The sequence below is a fragment of the Melanotaenia boesemani genome, chromosome 10 (genome assembly GCF_017639745.1).
Source record: "Melanotaenia boesemani isolate fMelBoe1 chromosome 10, fMelBoe1.pri, whole genome shotgun sequence".
NCBI classification, from domain to species: Eukaryota; Metazoa; Chordata; class Actinopteri; order Atheriniformes; family Melanotaeniidae; genus Melanotaenia; species Melanotaenia boesemani.
The window spans coordinates 6,201,172-6,219,148 of NC_055691.1; the positions used below are offsets into that span (position 1 = coordinate 6,201,172).

Genomic DNA, 17,977 nt, shown 5'->3' on the forward strand with positions numbered 1-17,977 from the left:
GATTTGAAATCTGAATTGAGAATTCCTTGATCATGTATCAATTTTTTCCACTTTAAATTAATTCCAGTTGTTCTGCGCATACTCGTTCCCTGGAGTTGTCCTGTCAGGATGACACACATACAAATCTCCCTTCTCCTCCTCAGCTGATGAGAGTAGTATGCTAGTGTCAAACTAACGCTTCAAAACTATAATCAAAATCAAAGTGAAAATAGTATTATGTGGTTTTGTATGTTGAACTGGAGTTTGTTTACCTGTTGACGTAAATACATCATGTCCACCGCCTGTCCAATCAGAACCCTTACCAACTCCAAAATCTTAAACGAAAGTGAATAAAGCCGATTAAACATGTCTTCCATGTAAACCTCAATTAGAAATGACTATTTCCATGTAAACGTCTAGGAGAATACTTTAATTCCAAATTATTTAATTCTGAATAATTAATTATGAATTTAAAACATCGTGTAACCTTAGCAAATGTCCTTTTAAGCTAGATTTATACTTGTGGGGCATCTGCAAAAGGTCAGTTATGGCATCACCACCATATGCTCCGCATAGGTCTGCATAGGCTTGACACGCACATGTTCCAGAACCAACATGCAACCCTGCTTGAAGCGAAGCTATGCAGAAGTACTCCCTTGTGATTGGTCATCTGTTTGTGATTAAACTTTTAAAATTTCTGGAGCCTCTTGTTAAATTTGTGCAGTAACAGCGGAAGAGAAACTGGTACAAAGGTAGTAACAAACCAGCGTTTATACCACTGTGCCTCTAAGCTCAATGAAAACATAGATGCAGACATTACCTTTTATATTACAGTGTTATATTGTTTTGTGCGGACACATTTGTGTGGTGTTAGTGTTATGTCTGGGGAAATGACAGCCCACAAAACAGATAGCAGCCAGGAGACTGGACAGAGAGGAGATCTTAAAAGAAAACGTTAAAAATAAAAGATTGTTTATGAGTCTGAAGTCACTGGAAATATGACCTAAGTGTGACTCAAGTCTGAGTCCCAGACTTGTGTCCCCATCCCTGTCCATAATATAAAATACTAAAACATTTCCAAGTAAATTACAGGTTGAAATGTACAAATAGGAGAGGAATAGGTAATCGGCTCTGTGTAATGTTGTACAACTCTTCCCACCTCACTGCAAACTCTATAGTAAAACAACAAAATGAACAATAAGGTTAAGTTTTGCTGCACATGTTTGATTGGACATCTCAATATAATAGGTCTGTGAGGGGGGCCTAAAGAAATGTGGAAAGTCCTACTCTTACTCTCTCAATGTCCCCAGCAGAACTGGGTTACCTCCCTTGGGATCACAGAGAAGGACCCCGGCTGGTCCACTCTTCAGTATGTGTGGATGCAAATTAATCATGGCTCTTGGCACGGAGTAAGCTGCTGCACATTTCTGGCCATATGCACTAGGTTGTAATGTGTGCATATTTCTTAATTACACGAGCACAGAAAAGAAAAAGGGGTTAATCTTGTAGGGGTAGACTAGAGGTTGCACATGATGTGTTACCAGTGTTTATACACACACACACACACACACACACACACACACACACACACACACACACACACACACACACACACACACACACACACATATATATATATATATATATATATATATATGATGCATATGTTTTTTGTAAACATTGATAAACTCTACTTTAAGCTTGCACTGACAAAAGTCTGGATTCATGTTAGCCCATACCAGTTAAGTGTTAATCCACATACTGTTAATTAGTTAAACATTAATTAAATACCTCTTCTGACAACCACACATATCTGTGCTGGCTCAGGAGGGAATCCTCTGCCTTACATTTGTCCTTTAATCCACAGCTCCACAACTCTGTAGCAGCAAAAGAATAGGTCTCTGCCCTCCACTGATGTATTGAATTTTAAGATGGGTATGTGCTGTGATGTGATTCGTCTAAATATTATGTTTTTGTATATGTGCAAACCTAATATCGATAATCTCTTCACTTTGGGATCCTCCGTAATGTTTTGGGAACCATTGATTGATGAATCAGTGGAAGCGAAAGTCTTTAGCATCGTGGTCATTATTGATGAACAATAAACTCTTCATGTTGATGAAACTTAACTGACAATAAATCTCAAGTGAGCTCCTGAAGCTCATAAGAGAGAAGTAGTGTAAAGAAATTGTCTTTATTACTTGCTTCATCTTCTGTTATTTGGATTGAAAACTCAAAATAAAGGTAAAATGACAGTTAAGGCAGTTAATGTTAAAAGGTAGAAGCATAATTAGAGGAAACTTTCAGCTCACTAATCAGTCCTGGCTCAGACTGAAGCAACAAATCATTTAACTCATCGTTTTTGTGTAATGAGTTCCTGCCAATCGATAGTTCTTCCAACATTTGACCTACTCACTGGTATGTTTAATTATTCTGGTATGTGGGGATACTTGCTATTTTTGGCTTCTGAGTGCATGTTCGGACATGATTTCTCTGTTTTTTAGCTGATGTTTTTTGCAGATTAAAGACACTGAAGAACCTGAAAACATTCAGAAATCCTGAAGATGTAGCAGGACCGGTCAATACTATTGACTGCAGTGTGGTTGGCTTGTAATTAGGACCTTGATAAATGGGGTCAGCATAGTCATTGAGTGAGTGTATGTGTGTGTGCTATTAATTCGTTGGAGGATCCCATTTTGTAACAATGATAAATTGTACCATATAGCAAGCACTTGTCCTTTGCTCTTATTGCTAAGTTAGGAATATGATTGTCTAAATGCAAACAGTCAAGCCAAAAATCTGAGTACAGATACAGATCTACATGAACTTACTCAAGTAAACGTGTTTTTTTTTGTATTATTTAGTTAATTTAATCAAGGAATACTTTGATAATTCTCACATCTTTGCAACAAGTATTGACACTGACAAGCTAAGAGGTGGTTAGCTTACGATCAGCTGTCATGCATTTCATGGCCTCCCACCATGTCAGCTCGCAGGTAAAAAACATTTCTCTGACTCGTATTCAAAAACCTACAGGAAACTGATTATATTTCTTTTATGTGAAGTAAAGAATATATTTAAAGTGGTCGCCAATTGCTGGTCTCACCTGGTAAATCTAGAGCTCACCAGCTTTCTTTGAAGCTTATGCACAATTAAATTGATGAGTAGCATGTGTATGAGACAGAGACACTTTACACAAAAGAAAGAAATGGTGTCTGTAAGCATTTCTTTTTTGAAAGTTGCTATTATTCAGACTCTTTATACTTTAACAAAGCAGCAGATTTATTTATGACAGTCTCAGATTTCTTTTCTTTGCCAGCTGTGAAGGATCCTATAGCTTAGCCTGATTCTGCCAGGGTGTATTTATCTATACAGCTGAAGTTCAGTCAAGGCTGTGATTTATTTACTTCCACCATGTTCACTCAAACAGATAACCAGGGTAGTGTACTCCTGATCAGCTCGTATGTACTGGGTGTTTAGGTGAGCTTAATTTACAATTCCACAATTTAAACTTTAGTTCTGATATCAAGGCTCACTGTCATACATACCCGTGTGCATGACACAAAAACCTAATTGTACCTCAGTGTAATAGGGTGACCCCCCTCTCTATGTTCATATATGTACATAGAGAGGGGGGGACACCCTATTACCTTACATATTTATTATTTATTTATTTATTTATTGTGTCAACTTTAATAAATAAATAAATAAATAAAGTTAAAGACTGAAGGAAGTCATTGTAACCAGCACGGGTGTTTCACAATCACAATTTCCTCAATGACCTTTTTTTTTTGTCCTTTTGTTATTGTGGGTGATATTGTCAACTTCTAAAACAACATTAAACCAAAGGCACAGATGAGGAATATGAACAAATAGATGTAACTGTGTGCACAAAAAATTAAATAATGCATGTGGCATTAGGGAACTAATTAACAAAAGATCCAGTTGTTTTTCTTTGTGAAAAAAGTAGGCTTCGTTTGTCTTTGGAGCATAAACAGGACATGTGTTTGAGGTCTGGTCTCTTGTTTCTTAAGCCAACTACTTCTATACAACACAAACTGAAATAGTTTGATGGCACAGAAGTGAAGAAAGAAGAATTTCATTCCCTGCAACATAAAAACTAAGTGGAATCATTAGTATTCATCGGAAACTACACACTCTAAAAACTATCCTATAAGAATCTTTAAAGGTAGTGGTTAATCCCATTTATACAGGTAAAGAGCAATGAAGTAGGAGGAGGGGGAAGAATAAAGAGAATAATAAGGGAATGATCAAGTCAGTTCCCAGCCTTGTTTATAAAAGACACAGCAAATAGAGGCTTGTAGATAAGCCAGGCTGCTCCTGAGGGAGAGCAGGTGTTGGTATTATAATTGGAGAAGATGGACTGTCCACACTCTCTCTGCTTTATTGGGGTGCTTTAGAGATCCAGTGTAATTTCATTGGCAGAGCACAAGTGACCATAATCCTGACCACAGGCTTGATTTGAGTGCTCATAAGAGTAGTGACCGACATTCTATAGCCTGAAAACGTAACTCTGTAGTCTGAGTGTGTGTGTGAGGGAAGAGGGATATCACATTATCAGTGGAGAGCTAAAGGGCTTGTTTATCCACCATCTTCGTACATGCCTGCCTGAGTGCGCATGTGTTAGCATCACAATCCATATGTTTCTCCCACACTTTATATGTGTTTCATCTTTGAGACATCATAAGCTATATACAGCTTTAAAGCCACAGTGATGATAAAGCATCAGGGGTGGATTCTGCTCCAGCAACACATGAGATGAATAAATTCATCAGTCAGTTTGAATGTCACAGATCCTGAACAATGACTGTTTGTGTATGTGCGCATATTGTGTGATGTGTTGTGTTTGTGCACTTGCAGGCATGCAGATGCTGTCATCTGTGATGAATTAACTCATTTTAATCAATTTGATTTCCAGCAATATTGAGCAGAATACTCAGAGCAGCAGGGTCTTAATGTGCATATGTGTGCCTAAGTGTTTCTAAACCACCCATGTGCCCAAACTCCAGTTTGTCTTAATCAGCATGAGAAGTAGCACTTATCACTGTCTAGGAGAAACAATGATTTTTCAGTATACTCACTAGATCTGACCTTTAATAAAAGGTTTCTATCCAATTGGTTACTTTTGACAAAAATTAAATAAAAAAAAATCACTAACATCCTGAAAATATTGAAAAAAATTAGGTTGGTTGTTTTAACCTGTAACTGTGATGTAATGCAACTGGCCAGCAGTTCAGAGAGCAATTGTTATTTAAAAACCCTTTAATCCTCTATTTAACACAGGTTTTGCTCCTCTAAATGAGATTTGCTTGTAGGGAGCTGTGTGCAAGCCCCGTATGTGACGAAAGTTACAAACCAGAGGTTCTCCTGCAGCCGTTCAAGTCAGTGCTTGTGCTGCAGGAGTGTGTGGCTCACTTTCACACCCTCACACTGTATTTTCAGATGTGTTAATTGGGAAAAAGTCTTGGCATGTTAGTTAATGAGTTGTGAACATTTGAGTAGGAAAACAGAAATAGTTCAATTCCACAAGTTTCAGCACATAGAAGATAAGAGATGCAGCACCATATTATTTAAAATAGTCAGGGCATGACATTGTTGTGACATGAGACATAATGAATAAAGATGAGTCGTGCAGCTGTTGCATGAAACAGATGTGATTATATTTGGTTTCCAACATTCCTATCTAAGGTGTCTCAGGCATGATCTGGATCTGAGGGGTAAACAGGTGTCGCCTCTTTATTGTGTTATAATGTGCTTTCCTTTGCGTTAAACTTAACTAACTTTGGTTTAATTATAAAAGGACCAGTCCAGAAACACTTGAAACAGATGCCTATCAGTTTTTATATTGTGTTCTTTCTAGCAGCAGTTATGCTTTTCATTATCTGTTCTATATTTTCATCCCTCAGCCTTCAGATTTTATATCATCTGGTCTCTATAGTCTCTATATATGAATACAAGAATGTGCCATCTGTGACTGCAGCAATGACTCTCAGAAGTGAATTTAACTTTGATATAAGAATGTTGCTTTGGTATTAAAATAAAATTGAAATGTACTTTTTTTTTATAGGACAATGTAGATCTTGGAGAGCTGATGTTCTCATTGTGTTACCTCCCTACGGCTGGCAGACTCACCATCACCATGATCAAAGCCAGAAATCTCAAAGCCATGGACATCACTGGAGCCTCAGGTGGGTTGCCCAGCAAGAGTGGAGTGTTTCAATTAGGAGGCTGGGCAGTGAAATACAGAACACAAACAAGTCAAGTGTTCAAGTTCTTTATTATTGTGAAAAGGATTGTTAGGGCACACAACAGACAAGATGTCATATGAAAGCACAGAACCTGCTGGTTACAAAGATGTCTGTCTCATCACTGTGAGACAAAAAGTGTGATATAATAGCCAATGAGCAGCAAAATAAAATAATTTTTAAAAATCACTAAATTCATCAATGAATTTATTCGTTTCTACGATGCATCGTGATGCAGACTTGGACAATTCTGCATCAATGCCTCAACAAAACATGATCGATAATATTAATGTAATGTATATATATTCTGCTGCTGCTAGCATGACCTAGCCTGCTGCAACAGCTCTGCAGATCCAAGACTTAAGCTGTTTTGAAAGACATACCGAAAATACATCAGTATCTCACTGGAAATACATTCATTATCTCAGTGAAATTACATAAATGTATAAAAACCGATAAGTTAGTTTAAGGCAATCAATGAAAAACACCACTGGCAAGCTAGCGGTTAGCATGCGCAAAGAGACTAAATGGATTTATACAACTTTGTCCATCAACAAATGTTTACCTCAACAATATTCTCTGTGTTCAGTTACAAATTGACTAGAATACTTACAGTCAAATGTTTTCTGGTCATAAAGGAGAAAATGAAAAACATCTAAACTTCCATATTCTGTGTGAACTGACTACAGATAGACTGAAGGGACATAACACACTCCTTTACTGCCTGCTTAACCATGACAGAACGTCACAGTATAGTAATGGTGTGACTTGATTTTCTGACAGTGGAAGAGTAAAGTTCAATAAGTTGAAAATAACATAATTGTTTACATGTTTATGATGATTGTCAATATCAGGACATTCAGATTCATTTCTGAAATAATTAATAACAGAGAGTTAATTTTATGTGCTTGTATTATTAAGATAATTAATAAAGAAAACTGAGGCTGCAACAAATCGATGCATAATGATGCATCGTTGAATCGAATCGTTGACAAGATAATCATAATTAAATCGAGTCGTGAGGCCAGTGAAGATGCACAGCCCTAAAAATCATAAATCATCTCTTACTTTTGCTGTTTTATACTTTCTTGGGCTTTACTTCTTTCAGGCATTTCTAAGGTGAATTTGGAGACTATCCCTTGATTCTCCTGCCTGATCATTGATCAACATCATGCTAAAGGGCTCCTGATATATTCACCTGCGTAACTCCTGTATTAAAACATCTGTAAAACTGCTCAGGTTAACTTTTTTAGCTACTACTTTTACACCTCAGACATTTCTAAATCCCAAATGAACTGGGCTGCTATCTTTTGGTTTTCACAGAAGGTAATGGGGTTTTCTTTTAGAAGGAGATAACATTTTACATTTTCTACTGTGTTCCAGGTGATTTACTCTGACATATGTTGATTATGACACTTCTGTTGTAATCTCACATGCCAGAAGAGGCTAATCATATTTCACTTCATCTAATTTATTTGTATCTATTCTACAAAAAAATACTATTCTACTATATTTTTATAATATAAATATTCTATAAAAATCAAGGTGTATCATTTTCTTTACCTGTTTATCACTAAGGCAAACTTGGTAATTACAATGCATATATACAATATTTATTCTACAGTGAGTTTCATGGTAATGGATGATTCACTGATTTCCACTCATGTGGGTAATTCTCACCCATGCGTATACTAGAAAACAGCTTTTTACTGGGGTTGACAAAATGGGCTTTTTGTTGAGTTTTATTGAACCTTTATTTAATCAGATGAGTAAATTGGGAACAAATTCTCGTTTGCAATGATGACCTGGCAAGAGGCAGCAGAAGAAAAACAACAAAAACATACATACAAATTAAGCAATACATTATTACACCAGTTTAAAAAAGATAATAAAATAACTCATGAAATAGTGCAACAAGCCATAGCTAAAAGAACGTTTATGACCTGTTTTCATGACTAAATTACAGCACTGTCTGGCCAGGGGTTTTGCTTTTTAAATCTTTTGTCTTAGACTTTGTGTGGACACACATTTGCAGTGATGAACATTCCCAAAGTACCAGCTTGAATGCTAACAGGAGAAGAAGTTGCTCTCTATCGCCACCCACTCATCACCACATCTGGGTGACACTGATGTAAATGATTTAGCATGTTTGAAGTGTTTCCACGTAATGCAGCTGACTTTAACTGAAAAATTAAGCTGCATGTATATTTCAAACTTCAATGAAAGCGTGAGCATAGCTAGCATAGCTGATCCAGTGGTAGCTTGTGAAATTTGGCTTCTTGTTAAATTAATTGTTTTTTGTCCTTCATATTCTCAAAACAAATTTAAAATCCTTATATCGTGTAACATTATGGGTAAAAATTGTTGGCACCGCGGGGTGTTGCTCTGGCCTTTCAGGCAGTTCCCTTGTAAAAGAGGAAAGGGCACTTTGCCAGGCAGTGCTAGTTTCCTGTTGGGTGACTAGGATGTTGCTGGGCCCACGTCAGTCTTGGGTATCTTTTGACCTTAGCGGCTGACCTGGGTTAGGGTCTGATAGATGTCAATGTTTGACTGGGCATGGGAATTCAACGCCAGAGATATGCTATGTTATGTTAGAGATCAAATAAAATCTTTTGTTTTTGGTCATTTTGTGTTAATGCCCAGTCAAACACTCCTGTGCTACATGTAATTTATCAAGTCATGCTCAAATATTCTTACTGTCTCTTTTCAGATCCATATGTGAAAGTGTCCTTGATGTGTGAGGGACGAAGGCTAAAGAAGAGGAAGACTTCGACCAAGCGTAACACGCTGAACCCAGTGTACAACGAAGCCATTGTGTTTGATGTTCCTCCTGAGAACATTGACCAGATCAGCCTTCTCATAGCGGTCATGGATTATGATCGGTTTGTACATTTCAGCAGTCCCGTGTGGAACATTAACTAAGTGAAAAATGAACTCTCATTGTTGTTGCTGATATTTGCTGTCTTATAGGGTCGGACACAATGAGGTGATTGGGGTGTGCAGGGTTGGTAATGAGGCAGAAGGTCTGGGACGAGACCACTGGAATGAGATGCTGACGTACCCACGTAAACCCATTGCACACTGGCACCCACTCATAGAGGTATGGCCTGATTTCTGTAGCGATGCAATATATTTGTTCCAACACTATACCACATTATATTCTTAAGGAAATGTCCTTCTTGTAGGAACTTGGTATCATCACAATTAATAAATGCTCATACTACTGTATGACATAGCATTAAACATCTAGGTCCCATATTATGCAAAATTCACTTTCTAATGGTTTTCTAACAATCATATGTGTCCTCATAGCCTGTGGATGAAAAAATTCTGTCTCCTGTCTCACTTGCTTGCTCCACTTTTTAGCAAATGCATGCTCATACAGGTGAGTCTGAGATCTTTCCCTTTGTGACCTCACAAGGGGAAAAAACCACCACCCGACTAGCTGAGCCTGCTCTTTAAAATCACAGAGAAGGCACCAGCAAAAGCCAAAAGATGGGCAGGCACCACTTATGAACATTTAAAAGTTCAGACACATAAATGGCCCGTTTCCATTAGAGCTCACTAGAGCCACATTTGGAATGGCTGAATTTAAAGATCAAGGCTGAAGTTGGGGTAATACACTTTGAAAACAATGTTGTTGGACCTCTGACACCCATATGAAATTGTTGAGAAAATGTATAAGACCTTTAATTAACTTTGTTTCCATGTAAACACACTTGCTCTCAATAAAATGGTTGGACCTGAAGCTACTGCTTCATGAAAAGCAGATAAATCCCCAAAGCCATTCCATCTGATCCTGTAGGAAATAAAACAGTATTATAAAGCAATCAGTCCAGCAGACATTTCATAGAAATCAACAAAGGTCAAATTCAGAGTAGCGCAAGAATAAAACCAGATCATCAAAATCCATTAAGATCGATTGACTAAGAGCTAGGAATGCCTGCACGAATAATCCAGCCATTTCTTACGGTGAATATTAATGAGTATTAATGCATAATGCTAGTTTATCCCTTGTGGGATGCACTAGAAAAAAAAAGAACAAGAAGAAATAAAAAAAGGAATTACCCTTACACAAATGCAGCCATGTTTGCTCTGAATGATTTTTTCACTGCTGATATTTGCACCTGCTGTTATATTTAAAAAATAATAATAAATAATAAAAAAAGTAGTATTAATAATAAAAAAAAAAACTACTGAGTCACCACCCACATTGTTCCTTTCAGCCATTCAGAAATTAATTCAACCATTCACAATATAATGTGATGAAAAGCTTACATTAAATCTGATTATTACTCCAAAAACAGAGATTATTTATAAACGTTTACTTGAACTCAAAAGAATGAAAGATACTGAACTACAGTTGTCACTTTAATGCGTCATTTCCATACAAATGAGTCTCACACAATATTCCATGTTGCCATGTTGTGTATTCCATTTTTATGCACATTGGGGGGAAATAACTAGAAATGTAACAATTACATAACAAAAAAAATACTGCACAACCCTTGTGTATACTTGTTTTGCTGTGATTGCCACAACTGAGGCTTTGCTTTGAGAGATGGAGAGACAGAGGGAGAGGTGGCTACATTCACAGAGCTGTTTCTATTTCTGAATTCCCAGCCCACACTCATTAAAAAAAACAGGGCATGCTAAAACAGATGCTGGACTGATTCATGTAAATTCATGTAGAGTTGTCAAAGCTAAACATATTGCTTTTTAGCAGAGGAGGTCAGAAGCTAAAACACCTCAAAACGGATCGCAGTCCGGTTAAATGTTATGCTAAGGATCAGCTGTGACACACATTAGCATCTGCCAGCTAAAATGAGTCTTTCCTCTCCTTTAAAGAGCATTCAGACTTCTACTTTACTTAGAAGTGTGTTGACATGCTTAACATCCCTTGCTCACTGCAGTGGTTAGCAGCCAGGTAGCATGCTAACTCAGAGCCTATTGGAACTGCTTTTCATGTGGTTCACTGACGAAAAGCCCCCCTTAGACATCAATAATTCTTTTCTCACAGAAAGTCTGTTCACTGTATGAGTGGTTAGGCCTCCGGGAATATTATTCTGTTAATGAAGATGTCATGTGACATTCTTTAGAAACAATTCTGATTTTCTTTAATAAAAAACAATGGCAAGTAATGTATAATGAACACCTTTTATTTAATTATGCTAGCATTTTTGTTGTGAGCCTCAAGGTGATGCTAATATTTACCAATGATGTTTTTATTTTTTTTACCAAAGAAATTTAAACCCACCCTGAAAACCCATAATGGTAATATACAGTTATTAGTGATAGTACTATAATGAATTAATATGATGTTTATAGTAGTTGTATTACAATATATATCCAAAATAATGCTAGAATTCTTCTAACATTAGTGTTAAGCATTTTCTTATAGCATTTTTGTTTCCAATTTTTAAATAATTATATAAATATTTCTTATAATATCCTTTTTTTAAAAACTCACTCAATAATGAAGTCAAAATATTCATACACTTCTAGCAAAACAATCATAACATTTCAGCATGAAAATTTTCCATCAGCTTTATGACTTCTGTGGATGAGTTTAGAGCAATTGAATAAAAAAAAGTCAGAGCTCTGATAAGGAACTGGGAGCTTCGTTATCAGAAAGAATTCAAACTGCCATAAAAATACTATATAGACAATTAACCACGGCATTATGCAACAGTTTTCAGCCAGGCTTCTTGGTACTGTTTCATTTGCATTTGAGTTGAAAGCAATTTTATGTGACTTAGAATCAGATATTAATACTGATCTTTTTTATCTTTGTTTTTTTTTATACTTTTGATGTTTAGCTTGTGGTTTCAGGAGTTATCATTCCTATTTTACTTAAACTTCATATGATCTTGTCAAATAAATAATGTAACTTGTGGGAAAACATATTTGTCTTAGAAATTTAAATTTTAGTGAGTGTCAGTGTTTTTGCTCTTAAAACATTTCCTCATCTCAGACCCAGTGGCTATGCTATCTTAATGATACAGTTATTGACTTAAAGCTGGAGAGTTTTCTGTTGTTTTTGTGTTTTACTTATAAATAATCTGCTTCCCCTCTGTGAATAAAATTTACATTGGATTTTTTTCTGTTTTTGGAGAGAGTGGGCAGGATGTTGCAGCGCTTTGTTCACCACGCTGCCAAAAATCATGATTACTTAATTTTGTTACATCCTGACACCAGAAGTCCACCCACTTCTCCCAGTTATCATCTCAGTGCTTTAGTGAGCATCACATCAAGGTGAGACGAAACGTCGCTGTCACACTGTGTTTACTCGGTGTGGATGGATGTTAAATATTGGTGAAGGGTTAGTGACCCTGATATTTTCAAAAGTGTTAGGACCAGTGGAGGTCTCTTGTACAGCACTAACACAGAGTGTACACACTCACATGTGCACACACAAATGTGGTCTGTCAAACCCTCTTCAGGAGCAGTTCTTGTCCAAACCCATTAACAGCGGCTCTGGACTTTAGCAACAGAGTCTGGGATCCCAAGTAATGGCTTATCTGTGTTTCCTTAAAACATCTAGACAGTAGCCCTGAGGGAGCCTGGATGACTGGATATTTCACACATGGACACACACGCTCAAACACACACAACTCTAAAACACATACATTACAATAATACTTAAAGGATAAAGTATTGCTTCACAGAGATGACTGAATATATTTCAATGTATAAATCTCAACACAGTCAACAGGCCTCTTTTTCCCTCCACACATATTAGTTGTGATGTACACTCATACGTTTAAGCCTTATTGCTTTTCTGAAGTGTTGGACTGACCCTCCCTGACCTCAGCAATACAGACTGAGACCATCAATAATTCATAAGCTTGATCTCTTCAACCACGGCTGCAAACACACACACTCACACACCAAAAACATGACCAAAAACAACAAAATGCTCCTGAATTCCCCAAGGGTAATTTCAAGGCAGTTCTGATGTTACTGGGTGCAAAGTAAAGAATATACAGAGAGCTGAAAATTCAGTTGCCTCCACTTTTTTGTCACATGAATGAGTGACTAAAAAGCACACTGCAGCGACCGCTCGCTCACAAAGAGGCTTTGAGCTTAAATATCTCGCTTTTCGATCTCATAGGGTTACAATGAAGGGTGGAGCAACTGTAGTTGTGCTGCCAGTCCTCTTATTGACTGCTCTTGTGTATGTACCAGTGTTTGTGTGGCGTTGTGTTAAACGTTACATCTGGGGAAATAACAAACAGCACAGACAGCAAACAGGCAATCTCACAGGGACAAAATCATAAAAGATTGTACACAGGTCTCAAATCGGGAGTCCGAGTCGAGTCTGAGGTCACTGTGAATGTGTGCCTTCAGTGCAACTCCAGTCTGAGTCACAGACTCAAGTCTCCACCTCTGGAAAACACCAAACTTTTAAATACTGTAAATGTGCTGCTTTTAGATAAAGAGTTTTATTCTAACATCCTCAACTTTGATATCAAAGTCTGAATATTTGTAATCTTCCTTTATGAATACAGATGCTGTCAGTTAAAAAATGTCCTAACCTTTTGTTACCACGCAACTCTCTCTGTCTCATCAGTGGGTTGGACAGGGTGCGACAGTGAGTGGAAGCCAAGGAGGGTCCACCAATTCCCTGAAGACACCACCTTCACCATGACCGCCCATGCACAACACACAAGCCTCAGGGTGGTAAACAGACAGATGATGGACCAACGGATAACCTTTCCTATATGTTTAAACATTCAGTACAAGGTGTGACTAACAAGTGAGTGCAGTAGTATCATCAGCTATAGACCATTACTAAAACTGATGTTTGAAGTATTTTTGTTGTGGTAAAACTGCTGCAAAGGCTAATTCCCACTTCATACTTCCTTCTGTGTCTTCACAACCAAAAGAAAAAAAATCATAAAAACACTTAACAACATTCCAAGTGAACTAATCCAATTGTTTAATTTGTCTAATGAAGCTGTTAAAGTGTTTACAGGTTAACATGTTTAGCTTTTTACTTTTTTTTTTTTTTTTTGTTTGTCTTTTTTGCAAATTGCAGGTTTGTGGACCAAAGTAATGTTTTTTTTAGGCTAATGTCTGGAGCTGTAACTGTTGATTTGTGTGAGTGGTATGCAATCATAGACAAAATGTTTAACTAACATGAAGAGTTAGGTGAGCAACAGAATTAAAAATGAAGAACAACCCTATTCAGATAAAATAAAGTTTAAGCTCTTTTGTGTATTTGCCTGCCTGTGCTCTTCAGAAGCCGAAGCAGTTGCGAACATGGAGATTTTAGTGTAAACCTTAGATTTATGTCAGTGGGAGACTTGTTCTTGCAGATCAGTTCCTGTGACAAAAACAAGTTTGTACCAAAAGAAGTTGTAACAGAGAGAATATGATGTTTTATTTGGTGCATGTTAAATGGTCATACTTCAGGGTGTGGTCAAAATAAAAGAAACACAAGTTGAATGGTTGTCATCAGTAATTCTCTGGCAGAAAAACAGTCCAGGCCTGTCAGATATACTGTATGCCAGTTCTTGTTTTTTGGGGTCTTTAGATTATTTAAATCTTGAATATATCCTTTTGTAATTTTACAATGCTCTCATGCCGGATGGATTTTAGTGTTTGTTTCTATTCATAAACAACAAGTAGGTTATTTGAGCACATCTGAATTAACAATGCTGCCACGTTTGCTAAATATAAGCTAATTTATTTTCATTTTTAAAAAAGGCCTGATGAGATTTCTGTAACTAAATATTTGGAAATAATTAGTTTTTTTTTCTTTTTAACCATGTGTTCAAAACACAACAATGTAAACAAAGTAATTACATGCAATCATTAACATCTGTTTATTTAGACATCCAGCTGATAAAAACCAACATTTATTTGTCGTTTTTCAATTTAATGAATCCACCTACTTCTTGATTCCTCCGCCATATTGCTCTGGGGAAACATATGCCACTGTTGCTGATTAACATTCTTCTTTCATAAATGTGCCATTAAGTCCTGGATAGGTTTTCACTAAAAAAAACAGTTCCCTGGAAACGAAGCTGGTGGAATCACTGAAAACAAACAGGGAAGATGCTACATTATTTTCAAGATGCTACAATTTCCTGAGAGAAACTGCAGCGTGAACTGACTGTTTTAGTTGTATAAGATCACAATGCACCTGGTAAAGTCGGATGTTGAGATAAAATCTATTGGTGCAGCTTCAGGTTGCAAATTCCTCCACACTTAATTCCCACCTAATCTGGTTTCATGCAAATAACTGATTATACAGCTTGTGGAAAAGCCAACAATGATGAGCAACAATCAAATAAATGAAAAAGAAAGCTGACTTTGATTTCACCATCTGAATCAGTGGTATAGATATTTTAATTAAACTGTCTTGTTATTGTTTATATTTTCAACCTGTACAGTGACATCACCATATTCCCTCACGCCAAACTCATGTTATTGTCATTATTTTCAGTGGCTGCAGAATGACTGCGGCTTAAGTTGTTGGATGGCTTACCATGATCTTATAAAGTTAATGGGGAATCCCATGTGCCTTTTTGACAGGTCAACTACATCTTAGCACACTCGGGGCTTTCCCCCTGCCATTGAAATGACACTTCGTGTTTTCTTTAATTGGGACCATGCCCTGTGGTTTTAATGAGCCAGTGTTTTTGTTTCATTTTGTTTGTTTAAATCAGTTTAAACCAGTATGTCTTTGTATTGGACACTGTCACAAATAGTATTTACCTCTGTGTTTATAGATATGATGCATGCATCATTTTTCTGAGTCATTTTTAAATCCCCCCCCTTTTTTTTGCTGTGAGATACTAAAGATATTGTAAACACAAAATGTACTTTAACATAAGGCAGACTGTGTAAATTGTCCATTCAGATGTTATTAATAAATATTTCTATATATAGAACTGATTAATTTATACTGTGAAATTCAAGGAAAAAATGTCTGAAAGACAGATTGAAGGAGATGGTAAACACATTCATCACCTCCGCCCCCTTTTCACACCTTTACTGTGAGTTCTCCCAACAGATCGCTGTGACTGAAAGACCTTCGAAGATTTTCTGACACACAAGCTTTATGTGACACCTTCATAGATGCTAACGTAGGCACTCCTGCAGCCGTAATGCTGAAGGGCAAAATATTAACATGTCTTTGAGGATATGTGGGGGCATATTTATCAGCTTTACCAAGGATCTGCAAAGTTATAATTTCAAGGCAAAAAAATGCATTACTCTGGCAACACTGAACAGACATCACGTAACTTTTTTCATACATTTCCTCAATTTTAATGTATTGATCAGGTACTGCACAACATGAGCACCAGAGCCACGTTTCCATCTGACAAAGTCAGTCCTCCATTTTCCATTTGTGATTCAGCAGTGGCTTTAATCAGAGCTTTTTCTTTCTGAAAAGTTGCCTGCTGTTGCTGCTAGAAACAAGGATGATGAGAGCTGGAAGAATCGGTGAGGATGTGGATGGTAAAATGACAGCAATCAGTAAAAAATAAAAGAAAAAGGCATTCTGAGAAGCTAGGATGAACTGTGGAGGCTTGTAATAATTATCTGGGAATTTGTCACTACAAGCAGCCCCATGTGAACAACAGATCAAGTCATTCGATCTGTTGTTCACGTGGTAATATGTATTAGTACTGCTTGAAACAGAGTATCTTCCCATCCTGCTTTCAGAAACATTCCTAAACCACCACAACGTGTAAAAGACTTTCAACTTGTAGAAAACAGGTATTAGAATGGGTAATTTTTTTAGACTTCTCCATTCATACCTGGATTTGTCTTACATTTTATGTCTCATTTCCAGTTTATCTGCAGCTACATTCACAGTCTTATATACCTTTTTTTTAACCTTTGTTCTTGCTAAATACCAGGCTGATGTATAAAAGTGTGGATCCACCTGGTGATGCCCACTGCAAAACCTGACCTCAGGTTTGGCTCAGGTTAGCTGCCTGGAAACCCTCCTGCCTCAACATTAAATGTATCAGTGCGTTCCAGATGAAGTGCCTTATGGTTGAACAGTATGTGAAGACCTCCTGCCTTCCCTTTTATGACTTTAATGAGAACAGAAAGTTCATGTTTGACAGCTACTGCTGTCATTCACAAGCCCAACACCTTTAATACCATAAAGGAACAATTGTCTGAAAATATGTGGCACAATTATCATGTCAGGGTCATGAATCACATCGTATGTGCTATTAACTGCAACATGGTTTAATTAAATGTCATCAAACAAAGTTGATTTGCATCCTATAGCAAATATATATATATATATATACATATATATATATATATATATATATACATATATTTAAAGTATATTGACAGCAAAACAAGTGCAAAAGGGCCTCAAAATATTTGAGAAACCATCGTTACAAATGGTATTACCAGTTTTACAGGGTTAAATCGTTCACATTGGGAAGCTGGGGGTATAGATAATGTCACAGCCCAAGAGGGATAAGGTGATGAAATGAACCCAAATGCAGAACAAGAGAGGAGATAAAGTCAAGTGGCATCTGGGGCTTTAATAATGAAACACAAAAGACAATGGGCAATGCAGAAACAGAAAGACATGAAAATTGATCTGACTCAACTGAAAACCAGGAGCAAACTCAACAAAATAAAACAGGAAACAAGGAAGAACTAAAGGCAACAACAAATGAAAACAAGACTGTAATAGAACAAAACCAGCAGAGCATGAAAGATATCACTGCCTTCCAAAAGATCCA

The 17,977-nt window shown here is 36.9% G+C and overlaps 1 protein-coding gene across 1 annotated transcript in view; it reads left to right on the plus strand.

Moving 5' to 3' along the window:
* The window catches only part of syt9b (synaptotagmin IXb), a 56,536-nt gene extending 41,639 nt beyond the window's left edge, over nucleotides 1-14,897 (plus strand). The window contains exons 5-8 of the mRNA XM_041998156.1: nucleotides 6,068-6,188; nucleotides 8,956-9,127; nucleotides 9,216-9,345; nucleotides 13,819-14,897. Of these exons, the coding sequence (XP_041854090.1) occupies nucleotides 6,068-6,188; nucleotides 8,956-9,127; nucleotides 9,216-9,345; nucleotides 13,819-13,896 (501 nt within the window). The 3' untranslated portion in view covers nucleotides 13,897-14,897. The remainder of the gene's footprint in view (nucleotides 1-6,067; nucleotides 6,189-8,955; nucleotides 9,128-9,215; nucleotides 9,346-13,818) is intronic.
* The last annotated feature ends 3,080 nt before the right edge of the window (nucleotides 14,898-17,977 follow it).